The sequence below is a fragment of the Eretmochelys imbricata genome, chromosome 25 (genome assembly GCF_965152235.1).
Source record: "Eretmochelys imbricata isolate rEreImb1 chromosome 25, rEreImb1.hap1, whole genome shotgun sequence".
Taxonomy (NCBI): Eukaryota; Metazoa; Chordata; order Testudines; family Cheloniidae; genus Eretmochelys; species Eretmochelys imbricata.
The window spans coordinates 12,261,946-12,286,862 of record NC_135596.1 but is presented as its reverse complement, the minus strand read 5'-3'; the positions used below and the strand labels follow the sequence as shown (position 1 = coordinate 12,286,862).

Sequence of the window (24,917 nt, the reverse complement as noted above, 5' to 3'; positions counted from 1 at the left end):
TCCTCCTGCTCCAGCGGCACAGGCTGAGCTAAAGGAGACTCTCTGTAACCTGCGAGCAGCTTGGGGCCTAAGACACACACACTAACAGTTCAGATTCCATCCAGTAGAGGCCAGCGGCGCATACTAACGTGCGTTACTTCAGTGCAAGTCACCAGCCCCTCAGCACTGAGTCACACGCACCGACGGGGACGTTCTCATGATGTGTCTCGGAGCTGGTACACACAGGCCTCTCCTTATGTGCCACAAGACATCCTGCTCGGCTTTCCCATCCCACACAGGATGGGCCGGTGCACTGTTTTTCACTGTGAAGCCTTCCCTTGATCCCCCTCCCCTTCCCCATATGATCCTTGCTGATCCTCTCTCCTGCACCAGCAGCAGTTCTATGTTGACACAAACGTCTTGGAAGGCCCTCACAACCCCAAACCCAGAAATATTGGCTTGAGGTCCTGAGGAAAACTAGATTTTCTTCCCACAAGGCTGCACCCTAAAGCTCTGCTCTGTGTTCTGGCTTGGATGTGTGGGGAAGTTACTCTAGGGCCAGTTTCGCCCCCCAAGGCTTGTTCTGCAGCGTAGATGGGGCTCAAGGGGGCTTATGCTCATGTATGGTCACTGCTTGTTTTGGTGTAGGATAGAAGCAACCCCACTGGTTTCTATGGGGGCCCGATCTAGTATATACTGGTCAGCTAGTATATACTGGTCAGGTCAGCAGAACGCAGCTAATTTATACGGGCTGAGGATCTTGTCCTTACAGCTTAAGTGAGTCTTCAGTGACGCAGATGCCTTGCAGTAGCCTCACTGCATGGGCATGTCTTTCGCCCCTGTGCAGAGATCTACTCTGCTGAAGCAGAGCCAAATTTGGACCACATTTAGGGTTTGGCAAAAACTAAAACTGCTGGGGTTGTGGTGCTGTGAAGTTTTACGGTCTGCAGAAAGGTTCCCACGATTTTTTTTTTTTCCCCCAAAATGAAAGGCCAGCGGAAGCAGGGTTAACAAGCCAACCGCTGCAGGGCCAGGCTCCCGCAAAAGGAGCCAGGAGAAGAAAGCCACTCAAACCTGATAAGCAAAGTGAAACTGGCATGTCTATTTCCACTGTCCACGTGAAGAAATGCAGGAAGTGAACAAACCAACCAGCATAAACGGCGAAAATGAGCTAGAATGGCTCAAACTCTGTCAGATTTAATCATCCAAGGTGTTTTTGTATCAAAGAAAGGAATTAAATATATATATATATATATATTCTTAACTTGACAGTGCCCTTTAATGTCACAGGCCAGATATTGTAAAAGTGACGAGCAGTTTGGGGTGCCTGACTTGAGACACCTTCAATGGACTGGATTTTCAGAGAGTGGCCAGTTTAGCACTTCTGAAAAAGGAGGCACGAAAAAATCTCTAGTCACTTTTGAGAATAATTGGCCCGGATTTTTCATCCACTCCACAGCGTTTGCCACCAAGTCGCTTTGCTGTGTTGACTCAGTTCATTGCTATTGCTCAGTGTGAAGGCACCAGCTCCCTGCTTGCAAGCCAAGGGCAAGTTTGAAAAGCACATCAATGCTCTGAAGGAGCAGCTGGAAATTGTGCATTCTACCCATGGAGCAAAGTTGCAAGGGAGGAAAAGGGATTCTAGCAGGCACTCATCAACCCTGGTAGCAAAGTTTCTGATGCAGCATCACATCCACTCAAAAATATTAAGAGATGCACAGCGGGATAGATGGGCAGAAGAGACAATGGAAGCAAATTGCTGCTCAGTGACCAGATGAAGGATGCTGCATCCATGCATGGCAGGCAAGGGTCTCTGTTACCACGGGGTGGGAAATAAGGAAACAAACCCCATTTAAGAAGGTAGAGGCGCTTGCCCAGAAGCAGTGATGGCGGACTATCAAACTGCAATGCACAGTCGTAAGCAGGGCTTTGATAAAACGAGACCCAAAGGATGAAAAGTCAAGAAAGCAAAGCCACTCGAGCAAGGGGCCGAATCCTGCTCCACTGAAAGTCAGTCAGTGGGGACAGAGGTGCCACCCATTTCAATGCAGCAGGATTGATCCCCATGCGCGGAGTGGTTCACTTTAAAGATTAGGCCGGTGACAGCTTTCTCCTTGAGGCAAGAATATTAAGCAAGAAAATAAAACTTGGGGCTCATCGAGCTCTGAATCTTACCTGAGGTGGCGAGGGACCACACACGCGCATTAGTGCAAGCTTGCCAGGACAATACAGCAGGGCTCACCTCGTTTCTGCATAAAGCTGAAGAGGTCGTCCAGGAATTCTTTCCTCTTGGGATCGCCATCCAGCTCGTACAACTGTGCACAGAGAAGGAAGAGAAGAGATCACTCGCAAGGCACCCAGGGTGGGAGAACATGACAAACACCCACACGTCAGAGCGTCCCCCGTAGGGAGGGGCCCAGAGAGCCTGGCTCTGCACTGCCCAGCCCGCCCTGTGTCGGAGGAAGTTAAACACACTGGATGGCACTTGGCCTAGTAGGTAGGAAACACGGCAGATCATCTATTATGAGAGACACATCAGCGCCACTGCTGGGTCAGCTGGTGAGCAGAGGAGGTGGTGAAACGGGGGAGGCTGCACACAGCGGAGTCCTGAAACGCAGCCAGGTCGCCGTCTCACCCACCCGGTTTCCTTTAGCTTCTAGGTTTTCCAGCTAAGCGACTAGGGTTATAAATGCTGCTCCCTTTCGAGGCACGGCCACACTGAAGCGTGCAATACTTGCTAGTTTTGAACCATTCGCATGGCTGTGGTTTGGAGCGGTGATTAGAAGGAGGAAGAGGAGATAACTGCAGGTGAACACATGCTTCTTTACCTGCATCTCCACCATGTGGCCCAGTGGTTAAGCTGGTTGTTATGGCTTGGAAGACTCACAGACTGTAAGGTTGGAAGGGACCATTGTGATCATCTGGTCTGACCTCCTCCATATCGCAGGTCACAGAACCTCACCCACCCACTCCTGAAATAGACCCCTAACCTCTGGCTGAGTGACTGATGTCCTCAAATCATGGTTTAAAGACTTGAAGTTACAGAATCCACCATTTACAGGAGTTTAAACCTGCAAGTGACCCGTGCTGCGTGCTGCTGAAGAAGGCGAACCCCCCCACCCACCCTCCCAGGGTCTCAGCCAATTTGACCTGGGGGAAAATTCCTTCCCGACCTCAAATATAGTGATCAATTAGACCCTGAACATGTGGGCGAGACCCACCAAACTTGCTATGTGACCTCGGTCAAGTCACTTAGCCTCTCCGTGCCTCAGATCACAATCTATAAAATGGGACTAACGGTTCCCATAATGCCCCACTTCACCGGAGGGCTGGGAGAATAAAGCCTGTACAGATTGGGAGGGGTGACAATGCTATCGTAATGGGGACCATAGAGAGCTCCCGGGATAACGTCATCAGATTGGTCCATTCTGGTAACGGCAGGTTACCGCTCCAAGAGACTCACAGAAACCTCATACAAGGCAGGGGGTGGGGGTGGTTATCCCCAGCTGTGTGTTAGGGGCTGATGATGTACGAGGGGCAGCACAGCCCCTGGCCTACAGAGCTTGACGTCTAAGCCAGGCTGAATGTGTGGTGCACTGATATGCCTTGGGGTCTGCTTGGGACGGCAGCAGTCATTTGGGCTTCAGTTCTGCCAGGCTCTTCGGCTGGAGCATCATGGAGTTAGGTGCCCAAACGACAAGGGAATCAAATTCAGGAGTCGGGCGCCTGACTACCATAGGGATTTGAAATCCCCAACCGTAAGAACGGGCTTAGCTGCAAGAATGGGAGCAGGATCGGGGCCACAACACTCAGTCCCATATGCAATCAAGTCCTTCTTTGGAAGGAGGCAAAAGCCATTCTGCTGCCCGGCTTTGTGGGACATCACCGGGTGCAGTAGCCCTGGCAGCCATTAACATTTTGCTGCTTGCTGGCAGAGCTGATCTACATTAACAGCTGAAGCACCGTGGCATGACCCCTGCTCTCTGTAATTAACATGCTCTCCTCGCACACACTTTGCACGGCTTAGGTGAAGAGCAGTAACGCTTCCTCTCCAAGAATAGGCAGCAAGCATGTCATGACCTGCAGCTGCGTTGCGGCTTTAAAGAGACTGAAAGACGGTAGGTTAACTGGAAACGGTTCCAGATTGTGCAGTCAGCAAAGCAAGCCCTGGGCAGACACACACCTTTAACCGTATGCAGCACTGTTGGTCACAGGGTATTAGAGAGGGCGAGAGAATCTCTTTTATTGGACCGACTTCTGTGGTTTGTGAGCTGACACCCGCAGAAGAGCTCTGTGGAGCTCGAAAGCTTGTCTCTCTCCCCAACAGGCGTTGGTCCTATAAAAGAGATGCCCTCACCCACCTTGTCTCTTTAATGGCAAATGCGCCAGATGATTATGTGACAATCCCAATTACCAAGACAGGGGACAGAAATCAACATATCCAAACTGTAAGCTCTTTGGGACAGGAAGCATCTTATGTTAGATGCACGTACAGCTCCCTGCACAATGGAGCCCTGATCCCCGACTGGGGCAGCTGGGCGCTACTACCCTACATCTAACAGCAGCAGCAATTAGAACAGCAGCAAGCCTCCAGATATTTGCATGGCAAAGCTCCCCTGATGAGGTCCCACGGAGAAGGGTGCATTCAGGGACTCAGCCAGGCTAGTTATTATGGATGATCCTTTGTTAAGCTGGGCACTGGAATCTCCTTTTCTTCAACAATACAGCGCAGCAGACTGTGCTGTAAAGCCATCAAGGGATGCATTGACACAGCACAGAGATCCATCCCCTTTCAAAGCTGTTTCCTTCAGGGTTTATGCAAGAGTTTCTGAGCAGTTGTTTGCAGGAAGGGAAGCCTGTGAGCCGGCAGAGGGAACGCAGCAAATCTTCGGTGCATGTAAAGCTCATTAGCTGCTGAACACGTGGGTGTCGGAGTGATGCCTCAACTATTAATATTCGCCTCCCCCTCTCCCCGCGCAGCAAGTGTCAGTCACTTAAAGCAGCTGGTGGGACCTTTGCCCCTCTGTCCGTTTCTAACACGACCCCAAAAGTCTGCTACATTAAAGTAAACTGAGCCACCACCTCCGTCCGACCCACTCTGAACCCTTCAGAGACTGAAAACGTCACCGTAAAACCACAGCCCCAGATCTCCCGAGCAAGAACCCAGATCCTTTTCTGTTATTCGTAAAGCGTTGCTGGCCTTCTGAGTGCAGCATGCAAGACACAATGACCTGGGCCCAGAGAGTCTCGAAGAGATTTAGGGACCTAATTCCCATTGAAGATCTGGGCTCTGGGTCCGCCCCAAAGAGCTTCAACTACCTAGACAGGGCAATAAAGATACCCCCTAGGACACGTGTTCCTATTAGTGCATAATGCAATGTAAATGTTGCCCTGTTGGTCCCAGGATATTAGAGAGACAAGCTGGGTGAGGGAATCCCTTTTATTGAACAGAAATTAGTCCAATAAAGGCCATTATCTCACTTCATGTTTCTGTTAGTGTATAAAGGGCAGGGCTCATCACTTTGTTCTGTTTGCATATAGCACCTAGCACCGTGGGGTCCTGGTTCATGACTGTGCTCCCAGGCATTACCCACAATACAAATACCAGTAGGGATTGTAACTTACGCTAACTGAATGTGTCTTGCATCCTCTGCTAGTGGATAGTGATCTCCTGCCACTACCAGTTATTGGAGTTACTCCTTTAGCTCAAGCAGGAGACCGGCTCTCTTTTACTGCTGCAGGTTCCAGGTTTGAATCCTGCTGGTAACCTGTAGGTTAACTTGGACTGTCTTGGCTGGCACAAGTTTTCATCAGCCCCTTCAGGATACAGGAATGTTGCTTTGCCTGAAGCACTCCATTATGGTGCCCCGTATTTTGTCAAAGAGCATCCCAATGGGCTCACCGGGGCTCTTAGTATCCGCAAGCCCCCGCTTTTTATAACTTGGATCCAGTCTGGAGAAGCTACTGATCTTATTTACAAAGCATCTTACAGCCAACACCTCCCACGACAGTGAATTTCGCTCTTGATGAGACCCTAGGGACAGAAGCCCCTTCCCCTCCATTCTGTAAAGGGATCCTTTGATGCAAGACGCCCTCTTCCCACCCCCACATCCAAGCCTTACACAATACAAGGCGCTAATGCTATTGTAAACCGGACAAGATTAATGAAGCAAGGTACAGGGTATTACATGCTGCAAGGAGTCTTAGCAATATACAACGGGGGGATGTTTTTATAAGCTGTGACAGGAAGATCTATGCGAGGCTTCTAATGCAGCCTCTATGTAGTCTTCAATTTATACTCGCACCAGCTTTTCTCCTGGGACCACACCCATCGTTTGACAGCAGAGCACATTCCAGATGTGATTTATGAGAGCAGGCCTTGCCGGCCTGGGGAGGAAAAGAATTGAAGGCCACATGAAATTCTTAACCGCGTTTTGGAAGCTGGATCCCGATGCTGGTTCGAGTTTTTGCATGGGCGACGCGGATCCGATTAATAATCATTATCGCCACACGTCCGTCGGAGGAATGGACTGATTAAAGGGCAAGTGCATGTGAAATACAGCGAAGGCTGCTTCACAAGTTAGAGAGAGAAGCAACCACTGCATCAGCCTACTGCCAGTGCATCACCCACCAGCGTGTCAGGTCCTCCTCTAACGACTGCTCTGCATGTGCCCCAATGGCAATATGGAAACGCTCTACACGGGCAGAGTTTGCCTGTGCGGGAGACAACGGAGTGAACTCCCCAAGGAGCCAAGAACCACCCACCTTCTGGTCCAAGTGCAAGGTGAATTTCTTTGGCCTCCCGGAGCATGGGTAGCCTAGCTAGTGGGTGGAACGGGATCTCGCCTGGTGATTGTGGGAGTGATGACAAGCATAGATCCAGGAATCGCACTGAACTGGAGTCAGAAGTCAAGCCTAAGCTGAAGGGTGAGCTGAAATCACAGTTCGGGATGGAGCCAAGAGTCAGAGCTGGGAGCCGAGAGGTTGGGGGTGCAGCAGGAACTGGGTTGGGAGCAAGGACTGGAGCAGGAAGTGGAAGCGAGAGCAGCTGCAGGATCATTACGCCTTGAGCAGCCTCCCGAAGCAAACCGCTGGCTCCCTAGCCCCGTCAGGAAACACAACCATTTGGAGGGCGCTCACTAGGTCCAGGTGAGCTTGCTGAGTTGCCCAGCAACCAGGCTGCAAGCGGGCAGCGCTCCTGACACCTAAACCATAGCAAAAAAAAAAAAAAAAAAAAAGCCAACCCTACCAAAACAAGATTCTCCACTGCACGCGCTTCTCTCCCAAGGGAGTAGAGGAGAAAACGAGCGACTTGTGACAGATGTGAGTCACGCCGCATAATGCATGACGGGAAGGTGCTCAGATTCGGCGGCTATGAGCATGATTTAAGAACCGACACAGAACAGAAACGAAACCCCCAGAGAATAACAGCAGAACTGTTTCGAAAGTACGGCTTGGCTGCTGTGGAAAATTTCAACCGAACCTAATTCTCCCGCTGTTTTCGTTGACGGTTCTGACTTTTCACTGAAATAGAAAAAAAATGGAAATATTTTGGCTTTGGGGTGTTCATTTTTAATGTGTGTGTGTGGAAAGCAGATAAAAAGTTTATTTATAGTTGAAATCCCAGAAGAGTTCCAATGGAAAAACCTGTGACCAGCTTAGGTAACAGCTTACTACTGCTGCTAGCTAGGAACAAGTATGCTACACCGTTAATAGCCTTATTCTGTTAATCCCTTTCTCAGTCTCTCTCTCTTTTCACCTCCACCACTCTGTCACTTTAGCTCTTCAGGGTGGGGACTGTGTCTGCGCTCCGTGTCAGGTGCCACATGGCCCTCGACGCTACAGACGCGCGGTAAATCATACGGAGAATCTAGAGATGCGGCGGACGCAACACCCTTAGTCACGTTTAATGACTCTAAGCTGGTTGCACGGCAGAAGGTCTGGGGTGTGGGCTGCACATCTGGCAGGGCACGAGGACAGCAGATTCGGTCAGGGTAGCACAGTGGGGTACGTTCATGGGCATGCAGCTTTGTACACAACTGCAGAAACACAGGACCTGATCTGCCAAGGTCCGGAGTGTCCCCAGGGAGGTGCTCCGCTTCCTCATGGAAGGCACTCAGCGCCAGCCAGGGGACATTAACTCCTTGCAGGATCAGACCAGGGGCTGGCAGGATCAGGTCCAGAGCTGGCATGGAAGGGAGGAGCTGGGAAGAGCAGCAGCCCCACCAGGAACCAACACAGGAGATCAGGATCCAACAAACTTTTGAGGGGGAAGGTGAAGAACCCAGAATCCCTGTGTTGTTTCCTCTCCCCCAAGAGGCATCTCCCCCCCGCAACCCCGTCCAGGATGCAGATCCAGGGGCTGCAGCGCCCCGGCCCCCTGCAGTGCTGACATATATGCCCCGGTCACCCACAGGCTGGGTGCACAGTGCCGGGCGACGCAGTCCCGAAGCAGCCCGGGCTTTACCGAATCCCACGCTGTGCCAGGCGCCTCTCACTTTTCTCAATGATCATTTTGAACAACTGCCAGCAGAGCCGAGGCCTCGGGGCCTGCTGCAGGCCTATAAATATCAGCAGGTATCTCAGCAGGGCACGTACTTCGGGGCTGCGGACTGCGCCTTGGCGGATTAGCACATTAACCGTGTAACCGATATGCCGGGCCCCAAGCTCCAGCTTGGCTGCCTGGGATGATTCCTCTTTGGAGAGGCATCTGGAGCTGCTTAAGAAGCCATGTGGGTTGTCAGGTCAAAGGGTCTTAACCCAGGGTCTGTGAAAGTAGGTCTGCAAAGGAACTGCCTCTTCCCCTGCCCTGACTGACAAGAGGGGTTGGGCACAGGGTTTTCTGTCTATCTTAGGTACCACTATGGCCCCTGTTATCATCTCAATAATCAAGAGATGGCCAACCCAGTACACAGGGCACAAGCCTGGGAAACACAAGACCTAGCTTCTTTTCTTGACTCAGCCCCTGACCTGCTGTGTGTGCTTGGCCAAGTCCCTTCCCCGCTCTGTTCCTCAGTTTCCCCTCCCACTCTGTCTGTTTAGACTGGACGAGCTTTGGGGCAAGGACTCTCTCTTACTATGTGTGTGTCCATCACAATGGGGACTCTAGGATGGTGATTGTGAAATGCTCAGGGAGGTTAGAGAGGCTACAAAAAAATAAAACCCACTCATAACGAGGGATTTCAACTACCCCCATATCGACTGAGCACATGTCACCTCAAGATGGGATGCAGACGTTAAATTAAGATAACTGCTTCTTGGAGCAGCTAGTCGTGGAACCCACAAAGGGGAAGGCAATTCTTAATTTAGTCTTATGTGGAGCACTTTTTCATGGTTTGTGCATATAAAAACGTCTTCTGTACTTTCCACAGTATGCATCCGATGAAGTGAGCTGTAGCTCACGAAAGCTTATGCTCAAAATAAATTGGTTAGTCTCTAAGGTGCTACAAGTGCTCCTTTTCTTTTCACAGGAGCTGGTCCATGAGGGGAATACAGCTCAACCGCTCACAAACAGCGACCACAATGGAATTAAAGGTAACATCCTTGTAGGGGAGGAAATACCAAAAAACCCCACCACAGTAGCATTTAACTTCCAAAGGGGAACTACACAAAAAATGAGGAAACTAGCTAAATGCAAATTAAAAGGAACAGTCACAAGGGTGAAATGCCTGCAAGCTGCATGGAATCTAGTTAGAAACACCATAATAAAGGCTCAAACAAAATGTGTGCCCCAAATAAACAAAATCAGTAAGAGGACCAAAAAAATGCCACCATGGCTAAAGGGCACAGTAAAAAAGGCGGTTACAGGCAAAAAGGCATCCTTTAAAAATTGAAAGGTTAATCCGACTACGGAAAACAGAAAGCAGCATAAACTCTGGCAGGTCAAGTGTCATTAGCCAGGCCAAAAAAAGAATTTGAAGAGTAACTAGCAAAAGACACAAAAACTAACAGCAACGTTGTTTTTAAGTAGTATTTCTCGAGGGTGTCAACAAGCACATGGACAAGCACGATGCAGTGGATATTGTGTACTTGGACTTTCAGAAAGCCTTTGACAAGGACTCACATTCTTAAGCAAAGTAGGCTGTCCTGAGATAAAAAGGTCCTCTCATGGATCAGTAACGAAACAATAGGAAACGAAGGGTAGGAATAAATGTCCAGTTTTCACAATAGAAAGACGTAAATAGTGGGATCTCCCAAGGATCTGGATTAGGGATCTGGAACAGGGACTGTTCTGCTTAGCAAGGGGATGACTGAGGGGGGATATGACAGAGCTTCTGTAAAATCATGAAGGGTTTGGAGAAAGAGAATAAGGAAGTGTTATTTACCCTTTCACATAACACAAGAACCAGGGGTCATCTCATGAAATGACTAGGCAGCAGGTTTAAAACAAACATAAGGAAGTACCTCTTCACACAATGCACAGTCAACCTGTGGAACTCATTGCCAGGGGATGTTGTGAAGGCCAGAAGTAGAACTGGCTTCAAAAAATAATCTGGTAAGTTCACTGAGGATAGGTCCAGCAGAGGCTATTAGCCAAGATGGCAGGGATGCTGCCCCATGCTCTGGGTGTCCCTAAACCTCTGACTGCCGGAAGCTGGGACTGGACGACAGGAGGAGGATTGCTCAATAATTGCCCTGTTCTGTTCATTCGCTCTGAAGCACCTGGCATTGGCCACTGTCGGAAGACAGGATACTGGGCTAGATGGACCATTGGTCCGACTCTGTGTGGCCGTTCTTATGACTATAATATAAATAATAAGAGTTCAAGAGCTTTGAGCAGGGGGTTGGACTAGATGACCTCCTGAGGTCCCTTCCAACTCTGATATTCTATGATCTGCCCCCCCCCCATGCCTGTGTACCTGAGCACCTCTCAGACTTTAACCACCCAGCTAGGAGGTGGGGCTATTATTGCCATTGCATAGATGGGCAAACCAAGGCACAGGAAGGCTAAGTGACTTGCCCAAGGTCCTCCGGGAAGTCTGTGGCAGAGCAGGGACTTGAAGCCAGGGCGCTGCTCCTTTGAACGACAAACTCCCACCTCCCCCAGAGTCATTTGCCCCTGGCTCGCAGGGAAGGCTGCTCACTAAGTGGGCTTTATAAGTAAGGGAACAGTGCAGAGGGCAAACATCACAGTTTCTGAAGCCTGGCATGTCTCTCTGCGCCGGAGCAGGGTGACCTGTCGAAGAGATCAGTGGGACCACACTGATAACCAGGGTATTAAAAGAAAGCCATAAAACCTGCAGCTCCCTGTGAAGTCCGTTAAAGGCTCAGCCAGCCTCTGTGCAATGGATGCAGGCAAAGGTCAGAAGCTGCCTTTATCACCAACACCAGTTGCGAGCCCAGACTGCTTTCAAGTCGCCGCCCCTCCCTTCCCCCCGCCCCCCGCAAGCCACGCTGGCACAGGGCTGGGGAGGGAAGGGCAGCAAGGAGCTGGGAGGCAGGGGAGGGCAGCAACCCCCAAGAAGCTGCAAAGGAGACTGGGGTCCAGAGATTATATGTTGGGAGGGAACCCAGGATTCCTGTATTAGGGGGACGGATTTGGAGAACAGAGCTTGGGTTTCTCTGGCTGGGGAAAGGAGGCTCCGAATTTGGCATGTGATGGGGACAGTGGATGGGGTGTGGTTATTGGTGGCAGCAGGAATGCAATAGACATGGCTCCGGGGGCCCAGCAGCAGAGGAAACTCCTGACCCAGCCGGGGAAACTTAGGCCCCAGCCAATGAAGAGTCCAGGAAACTTGGGGATATTTCCCAGCAGCCACTGCCGATTCCCAGATCCCCTGCCCCTTCCCGACACACCGGTCCTGTCTAGCGCTGAGCGCCCTCCACTCCCTGGGGAAGGGGTTGGGGAGGGGATGGTGCTCAGCAGCCTGGGGATCGAGCCCTGAGCCAGAGAGAGGCAGTGGAGGGGACTGTCCTGTCCCGTCCCTCAGCTGAATTCAGTTCTTGACCAAGGCATTGCCAAACAGCTGCAGCAGCTCCAGGGGGGCACCAGAAACCCCTCCTGGGAACAGCAGAGCTGTCGATGAGCTGAATTAAGGGGTGGGAGGTATTTCTTTAACAGCCCTCCTCACCCCTGGCCTTCCCCAGCTGTCGCACACTAGGGGACCGGATACAGCTATAGAGGCATGAAAAGGGATCATTGTGGGGCCAGGGGATCTCAGGGCTCGCAGGTGGGGGAATAAATTAGGAAAGGGCTTCTATCAATTAGGCAGATTAGGAGAGGCTCAGATTCACAGGCTTGGTGCTGTGCCCTCCCAGTTTGTGCATTTCCAGCTGGCACCAGCTCCCTGAACTCAGCACCATCCTGCAGCGCAGTCCTCCCCAGATACACCCTGATTCGTTCCCTTGCCCATGTACCGCACAGACACAAAGGCTTACAAGCCAGTAACCAAGAGCAAGGATGATCCGGGGAGGTGGCACCAGCCTTGAATTTGGGAATGCTGGGTTCAAATCCCAGCTCTGCCACAGACTTCCTCCATGACCTTGGGCAAGTCACTTAGCCTCTCTCTGCCTCAGTTCCGCATCTGTACAATGGGAAGAACAGCACTGCCCTGCCTCAGAGAGCTGCTTTATGAGGATAAAGACACAAAAGAGGGTGGGGTGCTCAGATGCTATGTTAGCAATACAACCACAGTTAAAGTGGTACAACTTAGTGACACTGGGAGCAGTTACAAAGGTGCGTTTCCCAATATAGCTCCTCCTACACAGGAAGGGGAATAAGCTATGCTAGTATATAAGGTACTTTGATGCCAGCTGAAGCGTGTCCACACTGGGAGCTTGTTCCAGGATAACTATATTGATTAAAAGACAAAATTAGAAACATCTATCCCCTCCTTGACATAGTTATTCTGGTCCAATCCCACGGTACAGACCAGGCCTCAGAGTTACACCCACTTCACATTGCAGAGCAGTGTACAGGGGCCTGAATGTACATGAGAACCAGGCCTGAAGTTTTTAGGAGGCACGGGATTGTGTGGAGGGGCTTCCCGGTGCTGTTTGAGACCGATAACCCAGCACAGTAACTCCCCCCTTCACACCCACTCAGTCACTTCTGCTTCGACTCATGCCATTATCACAGCAGCCCAGCGGGTCTGATTTCAATGCTTCAGTTCCTAAAGGCTCGTCTTCCCCCCTCTACGCTGATTTTCAAGTTCCCCTCCATTGCCCCGCTACTGGAATTGTTACTAACACCATATCGCTTTCTTGTGAAGAAAGCTCCTCGGGGAATTCACCCTCACCCTCACCCCCACCCCCTCTGCCCCCGTTGTGAGCATGTGGCCGCTTCCGCACCACGGCAAGTTAATTCAGTCCCTTCTCTCCCATAAAACATCACCGGGGAGTGGAAAATAGACCGGCCAGATGCTGACTGCATGAGGACAGCAGGCTCAGAGCGCCAACAGTGGATCCATTCGGAGCAGCATGGCGGGCCTTGGAATCCCGCTTCCAAAGGAGATGGGAACCGGAATTGCGTAAGGTTACATGCACGGGAAGGGTGACCCTATAAACCTCTTTCCTTATAACAGGATTCACCTGCCATCAGATTTCATCACCTAACTGGGGAATGGTCTGCCCCCCCCGGTTATTTCTATGGCAGTAGCACCCCCGACTGGAGATCAGGGCCCCCTGCTGTGCAAGACACTTCACAAGAGATGTTCCTCAAAGGAAACAAGGCGGGTGAAGGGGGGGGGGGGTCAGTGCCAAGGCCAGTGGCAGAACTGATGCCAGAGCCCATGTCTCCTGACGCCCAGTGCCTTGTCCGTCAGACTTCACGGCCTTCCTTTGTAGCAGCTTTGCTCCCCTGGGTCTCCGAGGCCCGTCTGTCTCGTGATTAACACCATGCTGAATGCTGCAGTCCAACGGCAGGTGTCCCCAATGCCACCCCACAGGGGCTGCGTGCCTGCATCAGACCAGAACCTACCCCCTGCTCCCTATGGCGCACGTAGAAAGTCTCAGACCTCCATCTAAGAAGAAACTGACTGACCACAGACCCCACTCTACCTCTGATTGCAAAAGTCAAGCATGAAATTGTCATGGGGTTGTGGACAACGTCTGGAAAACCACTAACCAGCTTCCCACCAAGTACCTGTATCGCCTGCATGAACACGTGCTCTCCCTTGCTTCACACAAAGGAGAGGTTTTGAGAATGGGAATTAAGAGGCAGGATCCTTTTAGGCTGAGCCTGCTGTTTAAATACAAATGAACAAGGGAAGGAAATGTAGCATAATCGGGGGGGGAGGGGGGGGGCTGTAATATGTCACAGTCCTCTTTTGCAAGGAGAAAAATGCATTAAGCAAAAAGTTCCTTGTGTTTTCTTTGGGGGAACAGAAAATGCACACACTTGGGCAGTGAGGTCAGGTAAAACAACCCATAGGGGGCTGCTCCCAGAGATCTGAAGCTAAAATCTGACCAATTCTGATTGTCTTAATCAGAATTGCGCTTCATCACAGCCGTGGACTTCAAAAGCCTGGCAAACAATCAGAAAGGTCAGCCGGAAAAAGAATTACTAGCTACTTACCACCTGGAAGGTGCATAAGAAAACAGCTAACTGCAGCCAATCAGGAGGTGTCCATTTGCATGTGCAGTCTGACTGGCTGAAAATGCACCTTCAGGTATCTTATCTAAAGCCACTAGTTCAATATTAGCCAATCAGGCTGGGCAATTTCTCTCTTCGCCATAACAATCAAACAGAAGTTTTTTTTCAGTTTATGGGGAAATTTTATATCTCTTGGGATGGAAAAGTAAACTCACACGTGCAACAAAGGCCCCTCCCTGTAATCTGGATATTGTACCCCAGTGCTGGTCTCTCATAAGAGTTAGATATGAAATAATCATAGTTGTCATCCAGTTCACAGAACAATAGTTCTCAGCTACAGACCTCAATTTCAGTCCACATATATGTAAATAGTTACAGTACATACCATCGGCTATCCAAATAGCGTGGCTACCTGGTGAAACCAATGAAAATAAACAGTTTGAATTTCTATAGCATCTTTTTGGACATTACTGAATTAAGCTTCACCACACTTCAAGATAACATCTATCTGCACTTTATGGATGGAAAACGGAGACGCAGAGGGTAAGGCCCAAACATTCAACAGCGGCCTCTAAATTTGTGTCTCAGTTTCGGGTGCCCACATTTAGACACCTGGGGCCTGATTTTCACAAGACCCGAGCACCCACCCCTCCATCTGAAGGCGATGGGAGCTGCAGGTGCTCAGCTCCTCTGAAACGTCAAGCCCCAAGGATCTAAGGCTGGGCTCCCAAGAACCGGGAGTCAGCGATAGTCATAGAAAGAACCCAGGCATCCTGACTCCGTGTCCTGGGCATTAGCCACAACACCCCCCTTTCCCTCTATGCTGGGTTAGGCAGCTAGTGCCCATCAGTTTCACATGCCCAATGGCAGAGGGGTCACTCACCGGCCAGTGCACTCCCTCGTGGCCAGGCATGGTGCAGCAGCCTCTTCCGCTCCGGCGCCCTGCTCGACGGTCCCTCCGAGCCCGCGGTGCTTTCCCCTTTCCCACCACTCAGCCCTCCAGCCAGGCCACTTACAATCCCTACCCCTTCCGTGGTAATGGAGAGTCCAATGGAGCAGTAGTCTAGTGACCTTGCCCCCGGCCTTCAGCCCCACGCTGGACTCAACAGTCCTTGTCCCTCCTTGCATGGAGGCGGGGGGAGAGTTTACATCCCTTTTCTTGGGGGTCAGCTGGGGACCCCAGGCCTGTCCTCTACTCTGGGCTCTGGTCCAAGGACCCCGTATTGAGAAGCTAAGGGCTGCTTCCTCAGACTCCGTGCTGGTTCCCCGGGCCACTGGCTACCTTCCTCTGCCTCCAGGTCTCTTTCGCAGACTGACTCCCTCCAATATGCTCTCTGGAGGGTCTGGCTCCTTGTGCCTCTTCCTGCCAGTTTGTGGCCGATACAGTGGCTGGGGTCAGATAGCTGGCCTGTCAGATAACACATGATCAAACCGCTCAGAGTGTGAGTGTGTGTGTGTTGGGAGGGGCGGGGCGGGCAGATCAATGAATGGTTGCATTGTTTTTCCCTCCACTCAGTGTTGCCATGAGGCAGGTAGCACAGGCAGAAAATGCACCGTGTCCAGCCCGGAGGGAAGGGGTGGGATAGCACGGTACCAGCGTGGCACTTGGGAGACCTGCTACTAACTCCCTGCGTGACCTTGGGCAACTCCCTTAGTCTCTCTGGGTCACAGGTCTCCATCAGTGTAGAATGGCAAATATTTGTGTGAAAAAAGGAACTGACTTGATGGGTTATGCAGACCACACCTTAAGTATGGCTTAGAAAGGGTTAATACAAGGACTACTGATACTGCATTGATGAGCAAAGTAGGAGAGCCTACAGAGAGAGAACAGATGCTATAAGCAGGTGGTATAGATGGTTATAAGCAATCTATTGACCTGGGGGACCCTAACAATTGATTAACCATTTGTTAAAACATCTGTTCCTGGTTTATTTACCAATTATAAAATGTACCCATTCTATAAAATGTGACCCTCTCACTCCCCCTTATTCATGAACATTCAGATACGTGCTGTGAATTCATGAAAACATCTGCAAATCCAGGAACTTGCGATATTTCTATTTATTTATTTATTTATTTATTTCTGATTTTAGCAGAGAGGATTATTCAGCCACAGAGACAGTCTCCTGTTTGAAACTTTTTCGGACACATCCAGTCCAGGAGCAGAGCTAACACCAGGTGGTCTGGTCATCCAATGGCACAGCCAGAGTGAATACCAAATAGCTGAAGCAAAAGGTTTACGAGCAGGTTTATCAGATGTCCGGTTTTCGACTGGACCCTGGCATCCATTAAAAATCCGGTTGGCGCAGGGCTGGCAGGCTCCCTACTTGGCTCCACACAGCTCCCTGGAAGCAGCGACAAGTCCCTCAGCTCCTACGTGGAGGCGCAGCCATGGGGGCTCCGCACGCTGCCCCTACCCCGAGCACTGGCTCCGCAGCTCCCATTGGCTGGGAACCGCAGCCAATGGGAGGTGTGGGGGTGGCGCCTGCGGGCAAAGGCAGTGTGCAGAGCCACCTGGCGATGCTTCCACCTACGAGCCGAGGGACTTGTCACCGCTTCCGTGGAGCCCCCCAAGGTAAGCGCTTCCCCAGAGCCGGCACCCCTTACCCACTCCCGCACCCCAACTCCCTGCCTCAGCCCAGAGCCCCCTCCTCATTCCAAACCCCTCAGCTCCACCCCCCAGCACAGAGCCCCCTTCTGCACCCCAAACCTCTTACTTCTGGCCCCACCCCACAGCCCGCACCCACAGCCTTCACCCCTCCCGAACCCCAACGCCCCGCTCCAGCCCATGAAAATGAGTGAGGGTGGGGGAGAGTGAGTGACAGAGGGATGGGGGATGGAGCAAGTGGGGGGCGGGGCCTTTGAGAAGGGGCGGGGCAGGGGGCACAAGACTATTGTGAGAAGGTAATTGGCTATGAGGCTTTCCCCCTCTAGGCCAACACACTGGAGTCAGCTGTGGCCTGTGCGAGAAGTTAGGTGTCAGTCCAGACCCCAGGGGACAGACACTTTAGGCCAGATTTTCAAAGGTATTTAGGTGCCTAAAGATGCGAATGGGTGCTTTGGTAAACCCCGCCAGGCACCTAAGCAGGTTAAGTGCCTAATTCCCCTTGGAATCAAGAGGAGTACGGCGCCCTTTGACGCTTCTCTCCCCTCTCGTTACCGGAATCAAAACAACAAAGTCTTGCAATACATCATTGCTAAAAGCCTACTCAAAACTGCTGACGTCAGCATTCGCACAACCACGGAGCAGATTTTCAAAAAGGCTCTGAGAGCAATGGAGAATCACCCACCCCAGCCCCGTTGAGAACAGCAGGAGCTGCCAGGAGGTTGAACGCCACATGGAAGCAGGCAGGTCTTTGGAGAAACTGGCCCTCAATCTGAACCAGTTTGGGTTCCCAAGGAGGACGGTATTTCTGAATTGAAGAGGCAGATAGAAAACTCACTGCAGGTGAACAATAATGTTCCCGTCTAAGCTCTATTCAGACCCAATAGATAATACCAAGGTAGCAGCTATGCAGCCTGCTCAGTACCAGTGCGCGTGACCCGTTCGACGTGGCTTTGATCCCCTCAACTAGTTGTAAGCTTAAAAGCGGAGGGAAAACGCGCCGACGTGCTCCCGAGCTGGCTAGCAAATGAGCCAAGACATGTCACCATGCCAAAGGCCACTGAGCCAGCAGCCCCATTCCCCAATTTAAAAAAATAAACAAACCCTAAAATATTCGGGGCCTACATTTTCAAAAGTGATTCTGTGGACGCCCCATTGGAAGTGCCTGAATTATCCTAAAAATCACGGGTTACTTTTGAACCTGTAGGCTGTCTAGGATTCCAGAACATGAGATGAGCTGCTAGACTTATTTCCCCCCCACCCCACCCCACCCCCCGCCTTGAATACATAAAAAGGACTATTCTGGGGAAACAGACTAAATTCCATACAAGCAGAACGTTAGGGGTTCACTCCCTGAGCTTACACTTCCTACCGTTCTCTCAAATACGGCTCTATAGTGGAAGAGACCTCTTCTTGGACCCCAGAAGGGCACCACACCAGCACATCTGCTACTATGTTGCCTCCTGGCAAGAGGGACCGGAACAGTGGACTTCTAAGGGAGCTTTCTGAAGGGACGAGCTAAATACAGCTCTGTTCTTGAGTGAAAGGAAAGAGGTGGAGAGCTCTCTTTTTTAATTCACTGGGGGTCAAAGCTGCAGCCAATCCATGTGTATAACCTCTGCCCCTTAAATGGAAGGGCAATAAGTTTAGGCTTAGAAGCCAAAATCTCCTGCCCAGAAAGTTTAATCCACACAAACCAGGCTAAACACCATAACTCTGAAACTAGAGACAGAACTCCGGAAGCATGACGTTCAACACGAACCTGCTGCACCCGATCTGCACGAACCTTTCAGGACAGTCTTGCTGCTTCCTAAGCCGCTCAACTCAGGCCCCATACGAGGAATAAATAGCTGCATTTAAAGCTGTGGGAGGATGGCGTGTAACACTCAAACTTGAGTCTATCTTTCAACAGGGTCTTTCAGTCATGCACCTGCTGAAGAGTAACAGAAGCCTTTAGGGCAAGCCAGTGCAGCATGGGATATGTGGGAACCGGTTATGTCCAGCCTGGCAGGCTAGATTTTGAAAACTCTGCAGAATTTGACCGATGTTGACTGGATACTTAGCACTGAGATCAACCCACTGTTCCTCCAGAATAGACGGTGCTCTTGGATGTAAAGCAGGAGAATGGGGTCCGAGACCTTGACAGATACTCTGATGAGCGAGTGTGTCCTCTGTGTCTACCTTAAACTGCTAGAAGAACCCCAGTGTCTCCCCTGACCTCTTTTGCTCCAGGGAGATGCTGTGTCTTTGCATCTCCCATGGAATCTGCATTGGCTGCCTCTGGATGGAGCAACTCCTAGAAGCTGCCTGCTTTTACAAGTGCTTTGTTGGGATGGCCAGACAAGGACAGGCGCAGAGAGACCAGCTTCATGAGATGAGCATTAGCCTCTTTTTCCCCAAGAGGAAAGGGGGTGGGAATCCACAGAATCCACTTGATTGAGGGAGAGGACAAAACGGCTCTGTAAATGTCAGGCGTCAGGAGCTGCCTTTTGCCCTATGCTGGGCATCACAGGGTGAGCGGGACCTTTAAGCAAGTCTTGGGTTCAGCCTCGCTTGCAACTAAGTTTACTTCTCGGTCCAGTGGTCAGGGACTAAGACCTTGTCTTCAGTAGGAACGAAAGTGCATTCTTAACTCACGTTAGCAAACACAAGGTAAAGTCCTAATGGAGACAAGGCAGTTTGTAGCTTTCACATGAGTTAGCAGGTTGAGGTAAAGACTATGCAGGAGCCTAGAGCTTTCATGTGAAGGTGCACCCTGGGATGTGGGGGAGGGGGAGACACAAAAGTTTGGCCGCCCACTTGTTGACAGGTTTTTGCTTTTTTTCCCCCACCAAAATGCCTTAAAAAAATTCTTTGCATCACATCACCAATGCATCCATCATTACTGAGACGGAGCTGCATATTAAAGACAGAGAGATGGAAATGCCCAGACGTTAACATGAGTGAATTCCAAAAACCCGCCACGGGATTTCTTTGCCTTGTTCTGCCTAGAATGCCTTATTTCCTATCTATTTCTCTATACCATTTTTCTGCTAAATTACATGAGAGATGACACAGCGCAGATAAAAATAAGTGTGAAATCCCAATGCATCTTTTTTTGTCCCTTTATGAACAATGAAACTTAAAAGTACTGATCGTAAAAAGCTGAGATCTCAGATCTTTTTTTTTTTTTTTTTTTTTAAATTGAGGAACTGAAATTCATTTTTGTTTAAGCAATATGTGAAACTGACAAACCAGTCGACAAGTGTTTAGTTTGAATATAGTTACCGCTTACGCCACAGGACTGAAATTAGCAGGTGCATGGGTGTAGAACTTTGGTTCATGCCAATTTTCATAAGTTGCTCTCTAGGGCAAACAGCTTTTATACATGTTTATACCATTAAAAAACGAACTACCCATTAGGGAAATTCAATTAAAGATTGCAAGGAACTGTGCAAGTATAATAAAGGTTCGATTAGACACTAAGCTACCCAGCAATACAGCACTGCCAAGGGTTATACTGACAGGCTGTTGCATTTAGGCTTTATAATTAACAATGCTATGAGGATTTAGAAATATTGTTAATATTTGAATGACCTAGTGGTCCCAACAGAGATGGGGGCCCCACAGTGCTAGGCGCTGTACAGTCCCAGCCTCAAGGAGCTTGCAGTCTCAGCAGACAGGAGAGACAAGAGGAGGAAAAGAAAGGAAGTGGCTTGCCTACGTTCACACAGTTGGTCAGAGCAGAGCTGGGGACTAGAACCCAGGTCTCCCGAGTCTCCGGGCTTATCTGCACTACCGACAGGCTGCCGTGCTACAGCAGGGGTGGGCAAACTACGGCCCGCGGGCCGGATCCGGCCCCTCAGGGCTTTGGATCCAGCCCGTGGGATTGCCCCCCCCATGGTGCCGCAGGCCCCATGCCGCTGTCAGAAGCGGCCGGCACCACGTCCTTGGGGGCGGGGAGGGTGGGGGTGGGGCACAGAGGGCTCCGTGCGTTGCCCTTGCCTCCAGACACCCCCGCCTCCACGGCTCCCTTTGGCTGGGAACGGGGAACCGCGGCCAATGGGAGCTTCGGGAGAAGATACCTGGAGGCATGGCAAGGGCAACGCGCAGAGCCCTGTGCGCCCCCGCCCCAGGGGCTGTGCAGGGACGTGGTGCCGGCCGCTTCCCGGAGCGGCGTGGTGTGGGGCCAGGGCAGGCAGGGAGCCTGCCCCGGCCCTGGTGCACACCGCTGCCACCCTGGAGCCACTTTAAGTAAGTGGCGCTGGGCCGGAGCCTGCACCCCGAACCCCTCCTGCCCCTGCCCCCCCAACTCCCTGCCCTAAGCCCCCTGCCTGCACCTCACACCCCTTCTGCACCCCAAACCCCTGCCCTGAGCCCCCACCGCACCCCAACCCCGTGCCCTGAGCTCCCTCCCGCAGACCGCACCCCTCCTCTGCCCCAATCCCTTGCCCTGAGCCCATTCCTCCACACCGCACCCCCTCCCACACCTCGCACTCCCTCCTGCACCCCAACCCCCTGCCCCAGCCCTGCATACAATTTCCCACCCAGATTTGGCCCTCGGCCCAAAAAGTTTGCCCACCCCTGTGCTACACCTACCAAAGGGGTTTGTCTGTCACTGTAGTTAACCCACCCCCTCGAGAGGCGGGAGCCTCAGTGATGGAAGAATTCTTCTGCCAACCTACCAGGGTCTATACTGAGACTTAGGTCAGCTTAACTGCACCTCTCAGGGGTGTGAATTGGTCAAACACCTGAGCACCGTAATTAGGACGACCTGAGTTTTAGCTGTAGACAAGGCCTGAGTCTGGTGCCAGTTAAGCTCTCACTAAGGGCAGGGGGATGAATGCCATCCCTCACCATCAACTCCTTTCCAACAGTGAATCTCTCTCGTGTCCACGGCTGCCAGGGAGATGTTACGGTCTCATGAACAGAAAGAGGGGGTGAATCTTAGGCAAGACGCTCGCCATTAAGATACGGTGTCCGTGTTTCATGGCATGTGGTTCGTCTGAAGCACCTTTGAGGACTCGCCCCACACTCAGTGACGTGGCCCATGCCCTGTAGAGATCCGAGGCCATCTGGTCTGCTAGCTCACAGAGAACGCAGCTCGGCCTAAGGCTAAAGCAAGCACTCCTCCCCAGGTGACACACAATTCCCCGAACAGGGCAGGCAGCGGGGCCTAGCACCCTGATCTCCTAACTCCATGCCTGGTACTGACACTGACCTGCTGCCTGACCAAGAGCAAATCACTTCCTGTCCCAGTGGCCCTTTGCAGCAGGGACTGTGTTTGTATCACGCCAGGCACAATGGAGGCCTCGAGGCACTTGCTACCATCAGCGTCCTTTTGAAAGCTTTGCTTTCAACGGCCACCCTGCCTGTTATTAGAGCACGGGCTTCTCTGCAAGCTGCTCTGTTACCCACCACTTTCCAGATCTGTTCCGTTTCCCAGCGTTTCTCTTTCGCAGCCTCACCTTGCAAAAGGTGTTTGCCCCTACGCACAGGGCCAGCAAATATTCTCTGCGCATACTGTCTCTGTGACAAAAAAAAACACATCTGGGACAACCCACGCATCTCAGCTTCTCCTTCCGTGTTACTGGTGAGGAGGGGAAAACTGCACCGTGAGGCAATCGGTGTCCCGACACGCAGGCTTGCCTATGCAGAAGTCTATCCCCTGCAGAAGTCCGGTCTATGCAAACAGCAAACAAATATAATCAAGGGATGTTTTAATGTTAGGCCAGCTCATTGCTGCATAATCAGATGTGGTTTCCTGGAGAAAAACAGTCCAGGGTTGCACATGGCATGTCACAGGAACCGCGTATTCTGAGCCTGACACAGATGATAACCCCTATCCCAAAGCCACTGGGTTTGAACCTGCCCAGCACAGGTGCTGAGGGCCGCATGGATAAGCTCCAAAGGGTAAAGCAGTAGAGGGCAGGCGCGTCTGATGCTGCATTAATGAGAAGATGCTCTTGCTACAAAGGAGGACTGAGGCCTAACAGGGCAGAGGGAAGCCTGCAGCTAAACCACTCTGTGGCATGGGGAGGATAGTGCTTGCTCCCAAAACACGTCTGTTTTCTGTCCGCGCTCCGCCCCCTTCTTCAAGCTATACCCTAGGGCAGCCAGTGCACTGGGGCTTGAGAGTCCTGCTCAGCGCAGAGCATGCACCTAGTGCTTATGTAACACTGGCAAAACGAGTCACAGCCACTAGAGGATAACAGCCTACTACTGCTACCTTGGTGTAACAGTACTGAAAGTCCCAGGTTCTAACCCTGCTGACAACCCGGTGGGGGAGGAGAGGAATCCTTCCACTGAATTTTACTCACTCACACACACAATTTCTGCTCCTACCTGCCCTGCAGAGCAACAACCTCACGCTGTCTGCAAGAGTCATGGGATCAGCCTTTACTCTAAACAACTCTTCCGTCCTCCCCACAAAAGGTCTCCATATACCTCCACCCTTGCTTGATGCTCACTAAAAGCAGCACGGGGTTCTGCATCTCAGGCTGCATGCATGGAAGAGCACGCTAACAGAGGGAAAATGTTAAAAAAAAAAGAAAAGAAAAGGAGGAACTAATCGCAGGAGGTGAGCAGAATGATACTAGCCCTCTAGGAAAACAGCCTGTCCCCCGGTAGATTTCCAGCCCAGGGATTTAGTGCGCATTCTTATGCCATTAGCCGACAAGTAGATTAATGTTTCTAGTCAGATTACGCCAAAATCCCAGCCGGTTGACTTTAAATGGGCTTGCCAGAATTCTGCAACCCGTCTGAACAATGTCAGGAATGCCGGAGAAAGTGCCCCTCCATGTGGACACACACCAGAGCTCCCACTGCATTCCCGGCTTCCCCACCCCCTCCCCAGCCTCCTGGCCAAGACTCGCTGTGGAATTTGTTAGGATGGTCCGCAAAAAAAGAATAAAATAAAATGCATATTAAAAAAAAATTAACGCCGAAGGTTTGGGGTAGAGAGAAAGGATCACAGGGAGCTGCCTCCACCTCTGGTTTTATTTGCAGATGAAGCCTAGTTTCAAATGAAACTGCTCCACCAATAATAAGCAAAAACTGGAATTAAAACCGACCACACAAGGCTGCCTTTTAATAAGGCTCCTGAGGCAGACACCCTGCAACTTCAGGACCCAGACAAATCTTTTCATCAAACCCTTGGCTGCTGATTCACATGCAGGAGCCAAGTCTTTATATAGGGCCTCCCCTTGCAAAGGGACTCTGCAGGGCTTGATCCTGCAAAGACTTACGCGCAGGCTTGACTTTATAATCGGCGCGTAGTCCCCCAGTTTTGCCAGCCACAAGTATTCCAAAATTGTCAGTCGGACCCCAAAAGTCACGAGATTTAAAAGCCACAATTCTAGTTTTCAAAGTCTTTCTCCACAGTCACAAGGGCCAGAACTTTTGTTTTTAAGCAAGCAAGCAGAGATTCCCATGTAAATCACACGACGCCAGGAGCTGTGACTTTAAAACACACACAAAAATCATGCAATAGAAATCCTGAGCACTGACAACTTGGGAGTCCCACTGAAATCACGACAGTTCAGCTCATGCTTTGATCTTTGGAGGATGGGGGCCTAAAAGGGTCAAACTTCGGCAGTACAAAAATCAGGGTCTTTTCAAAGATGGGCGTGGCGTCGTGTGCTTTAAAAATGGCCAGAGGGGTCAGCTGTGAACATGGATGTTTCTAAAAATTACAAGAGGCTTTTCCACAGGGGAGGGGGCTCCCTCTTCACCCAGGGCCACCCTGGGGTGCGGAGAAGAGCTGCTGTTCAAGGCACATGCTCAGAAGGTCGTTAACGAGGAGCGCACATAGGGATCGGG

At 51.1% G+C, this 24,917-nt stretch overlaps 1 protein-coding gene across 1 annotated transcript in view; it reads right to left on the bottom strand.

Annotated features, from left to right (window-relative positions):
- The window catches only part of ARID3A (AT-rich interaction domain 3A), a 76,609-nt gene that overhangs the window by 11,484 nt on the left and 40,208 nt on the right, over window positions 1-24,917 (bottom strand). Inside the window, exon 3 of the mRNA XM_077842063.1 lies at window positions 2,222-2,294. Within this exon, the coding sequence (XP_077698189.1) occupies window positions 2,222-2,294 (73 nt within the window). The remainder of the gene's footprint in view (window positions 1-2,221; window positions 2,295-24,917) is intronic.